The sequence below is a fragment of the Pelmatolapia mariae genome, linkage group LG22 (genome assembly GCF_036321145.2).
Source record: "Pelmatolapia mariae isolate MD_Pm_ZW linkage group LG22, Pm_UMD_F_2, whole genome shotgun sequence".
Lineage (NCBI taxonomy): Eukaryota > Metazoa > Chordata > Actinopteri > Cichliformes > Cichlidae > Pelmatolapia > Pelmatolapia mariae.
Window position 1 is genome coordinate 18420456 of NC_086245.2, and position 4711 is coordinate 18425166.

At 45.1% G+C, this 4711-nt stretch overlaps 1 protein-coding gene across 1 annotated transcript; it reads left to right on the plus strand.

Moving 5' to 3' along the window:
- The first annotated feature begins 2371 nt into the window (after nucleotides 1–2371).
- On the plus strand, nucleotides 2372–4471 carry lratd2a (LRAT domain containing 2a). Its single transcript, XM_065469459.1, has one exon. The coding sequence runs from the start codon at nucleotides 2824–2826 to the stop codon at nucleotides 3646–3648; it is 825 nt and encodes a 274-aa protein (XP_065325531.1). The 5' UTR covers nucleotides 2372–2823; the 3' UTR covers nucleotides 3649–4471.
- Nucleotides 4472–4711: the final 240 nt, after the last annotated feature.

Below are 4711 nucleotides of genomic sequence, written 5' to 3' on the forward strand. Positions count from 1 at the left end.
TCTCTCCTCCCCCCCTCTCCATTAAAATATCCTGCAGTGGTGTATTTTATTTCTCCTACACTTTTGAAGGTTTTGAATCACTGATTCCACCGCCCACAGCCTCTGACTTGTGGCCAATCACATTACACCATAGTAGGCCATTAGATGTTTTCCAAGCCAGGTGGAACAGATGGTGTGCAAGACGCAGCGGTCCGGATGCTCTGTCCATCTGCCTCAAGTATACACATATTCAACTATTCTCATAGGTTTTAACGGACACTGAGCTGAAAAACGAATTGTTGAATACCTGCTTGTGCAGCCTTTCAAAAAGCTATGAAAAGCCCGCAATTTTGGGATGGGGGTTGGGGGGAGATTAAGGTGTCAGTCTGAGGCTGGCTGTGTCCCCATCGGACAGGTGGAGCCCTGTCTAATTGAGTGTGTCTCCCAGGCCTCCCTGCTCCAGTAATTTCCCAGCACCACAAATTACAGAGTGTTACCAGGGGGCACCGGGGGCGTAAACTGGGTCATGCCACCGGAGGATAAGAAGCACCAAGAAGCGGTCAAATAGGCTGCATGTCACCAGTCTAACAGTCTATTTCTTTCCCAACACCTTCAGCCTGCGTTGATATAAAACCTCATCTTCTGTAAAGGTGTAATACATCTGCTGAATTCATTCTGCATGTTATTTTTGACTCCTATCATATGCAGTGTCAGACTGAGACTGCTGCAGGGCGTCAGAGTGAAATTATAGGAAAGTAAAACACGCGCACACACAGCCACACACAAAGCCCTGAAAAAAAATTGTGCATATTCACACAATGAGCACAAACTTGGATGAGACGCTTGTGAATGGTGAAATTACACCAGCCTCTTATACGCAGCAGTCTGCTGCTTTGTCATTTTTACGTCATTTCAAGAGAAATCAGAAGTAGATGATCTTTGAATCAAGCTGCATCAGTATCGGGTCAAACAATGACACAAATGCACACCCTCATACTCCAGTAGAGCATCTGGGGCTCACAAATGTCACAAGTCTACAAACTCTTGTGCCTGATTAGATTAATTATATTCGTTCAACTAGAAAAAAATGTGCTGATGTAACTCTAAAAGTGGAATTACAGTTACATACAGTGCTGTATCCATATCTGGAGTGCTAACGGTCAGTGGCACTGTTGTGACCTGAAAATCTGCATTACAGATGCACTTTGTGACCCTGCCACAGTCTTACTAACCTGGAAAAACATTCGTCCTGGATTACTCGGGGGTTACGGGGAAATAACTTAATGTGATCCTCTGCAGCTCTATGAAAGCTCAGTCTCTTAATTAACCTGATAGTCTGGAGGAGTGCTGCCCAAAGGTCTCCTTGCTAATCTGTTGAGTCCTTAAATGAGGCCTTTCTACCTGCTTAAACTGCAGAAATCTGTAATAGGTGACTCTGCATTTGTAGTCACCAAGGACAGAATGACACTGAAACTATACTGAGGTCACACTCAGGGTCATTCACCCTGCAAAGTTTGTCTCTCTCTCTTCATAATGTAACATGTGTTTCCTTTAAACTGCAAGTTTGCTTGCAGCCCTCAGCACCTGTCCTGTTCCTCAAGCCTTTTCACATACAGGTGTTGTCACACAGAGGTTGCTGCAGCAGCAGTAGCAGTGTGTGCCATTTCGGGGAGCATATTCCTTTCGACGGAGGGATACAGTGGTGAGAAAATAGTCCATAACCGAGCACTTCCAGGCATTCTACGAGCCAGTACAAACATAATGGAAATATTATGGTCCCTCCAGGAGATAGCAGGCAAAGTACTTGGCAGCTTCAGCTCATTCAAGGACAGAGAGGTGGTCAAAACTGTAAAAATATCTCCAGATGTTAGAACCCCGCCCCCACACCCCACTCCACTGTCCCCTTATAGGACAGTGGTAATTTGTACCAAGGCATCAGTCACTTATCTATAGATTCATCATTCCAGGATCTAGTTTGATTGACTAACTGATTTGCTTTCATTCCAATACACACCACAAATCAAAGAACATCACAAACACTTACATACATGTTAAGACCATGACAGTATGCCTGCAGTAATTACCAGAGCACTAAAAAGTAATCATAAAATTAGTCTGTTTGTTCTCACAAATATACATATATTCTCAGTTCCAAAACTATATTTACAATTAAAATAACCAACAGACTCAAAGTAGATCCATCTGACTGCAAACAACTAACTGAATAAAATGTTTGTGTGTTTTGTTTTACAGTTTAATGAGTCAGTCTGAGCATGAACTGAGAATCCGAGTGAACGAAACGGCTCATTAGAGAGCAGGAGCGGATATTAAAGATGCGGTGGTGAAAATTACGCGCACTTCCGCTTTAAAAGCGGCGCTGCGTGTAGCTGGAGAGAGTCCCTGCTGATGCCGAGTCACCCGGTGTGGCACGCTGCTCAGTTCCTGAGCTGCTTATATCTACGTGTGTAGGCAAACGCGTCGCTCTGTCGTTGTGTCTGTGGAGGATTTTGCTTTCATCGTTTCTTTTGCGACAGAGGGCGGACGTAACTTTACGCAGGGAAACAGGAGGTGAGGCTACACCTGAGGGATATTTGTCCTCGCCGAATCTGTAAGCAGTTTGTCTTTTCCTCCCAACTCCACTTGTTGATGGGGCACCGAGTGGTTATCGGCGCATTCGGTAAACGGAGTTACTCTTATGCGTAATTTGGACAAAACCCTGTCTGAGGGCAGGGCGAAGGAAGTTTTTTTAGCCTTTTTGTGGCAGATGGTTGGGATGTTTGGCGACCGGTAACAGCCTTCGGCATCAGATCACATTACACAAGCTGCTACCAGGTGAGCAGCGGCATGGGGAACCAGATGGACAGGCTGTCGCATTTAAGTTACGCAGAAGTTCCCACAGTGGACCCCAACGGCGTGGACGCCGAGGATGGTCCGCGGATCGGCGTCTCTTACATATTTTCCAACGACGACGACGAGCTGGAGGACGGCTGCGCGGTAGACGGCTCCGATAAAGACCCGAATCAGGAAGAGAAACAGTACGACCAGCGCGACGAGGTGGAATGCGCCGTCTACAACAGAGACGAATGTATTTATGAGAAGAGCGCAAAGTCGGTGAACCTGGAAGTTTACTCCCCAGAGAATCTGCTAAACAAATGCAAACCAGGTGATCTGGTGGAGTTTGTGGCTACGGGTCAGTACCCGCACTGGGCGGTGTATGTGGGAGACTTCCAGGTGGTGCACCTGCACAGAGCCGAGGTAAAGAACAGCTTTCTGACCGATGCGAGTCAAGGGAGGAGGTGTCGGATTGTTAACGAGCTGTACAAATTCAAAGCTCTGGGTCCGGACATGGTGGTGCAGAACGCGATGGAGCAGGTGGGATTAAAGGACCGGGAGCTGAGCTGGAGAAACTCTGAGTGTTTTGCAGCCTGGTGCAGGTTCGGCAAGAGGGAGTTCAAAATGGGTGGGGAGATACGCATAGGCAAGCAGCCCTACAGGTTGAAAATATTCATGACGGGCAAACAGCCGCACGTGCTGGAGTTTCAGAGTTTGGAGGACATGATCATGGAGAAGAGGAGGAACGATCACCTGGGCAGGACAGCCGTGCTTCGGGAGCTGGCCGCTCATTACAGCAGGATGGAGGAGATCAAAAGCGAGCCGGGAGCTGAATGATGTCCGCTTTTTCGTGCTCTTCAAAATAGGCTAATTGCTTTGGAACTTAAGTGTAGAGTAGCCTTTACCGAACACAATCTGTTACACTGTCCTCCTTCAGCCTGTAGCAAACATCCATATCTTTGTTTTCTGTTAAAGCACAGATGTCATAATTCCTACCTGAATATTGTCAGTCCAGCTGTGGATTTTTGGTCCATCATTTTTTTATTAGTTACATCGACGCTACTGCCTTAACGCCACAATCTTCAACATCCTCTGTTGCCATATGGCCTTAGCAAATATGAATTCAGCTATCTGAGATAAATTGAATAGCCTGATTTGCATCCCCTCCCAAAAGCCTCTCCAATCACAGAATGTATAGTTTTATAAAAAGCTTTATGCATCTGACTTAAACTGTCATGACTCTGTAAGTAGAGCAGATTTTTTTTTCTCTATTTATAGTGTGTCTTGTTACTTGATCCTTGTGTGGTTCAACTTCATCTCATTTCACCCAGACAGCAGTGTCAGAGCTGCTCGCTGAATACAAGCAGTGTTCGTTCTGCCCTTAAGGGTAATCCTCACTCCAGCACATCTGAAGAAAATGTTGTGGAGCTTGTCTTTGTTATCTGTACCCAAAGTTTAAGTAAACCATGAATCTTTGTCTCTTTTTGAAATGAGTCTTGTTGTCTGTGCTCTAATGTTTGATTATTAGAGTAAGAGAAACACAATATGGATTCAGTGCATCATTGCATATGATACATTTTCTTAATTGTTGGTTGACTGTCCATAAAAGATGGATGTAGATACTGGGTCTCAAAAGTAAAGTCAATGTAGAAGTACCTGAAACTTGTATTTTTTTTTTAATGGCCAGCAGGGGGTGATTACTCTGGATCATAGACAGTATTAAAAAAAACAAACATGGAATCACATACCCGATGACTCCCACTGGTTAATGAGGTCCTGCTGGAGAAGAGTTTTGTCATCAACACCTTTTGTGTTCTGAAGGTTAATGTTAAGAGCGAGGGACAGGTCTGACTGTGAAATTGCAGACTTATTGGCTAATCACTTGTCAATTACAAGTGAT

Bases quoted from the DNA above. Each gene is read 5' to 3' on its own strand.
- lratd2a (XM_065469459.1), top strand. From the start codon at position 2,824: ATGGGGAACCAGATGGACAGGCTGTCGCATTTAAGTTACGCAGAAGTT.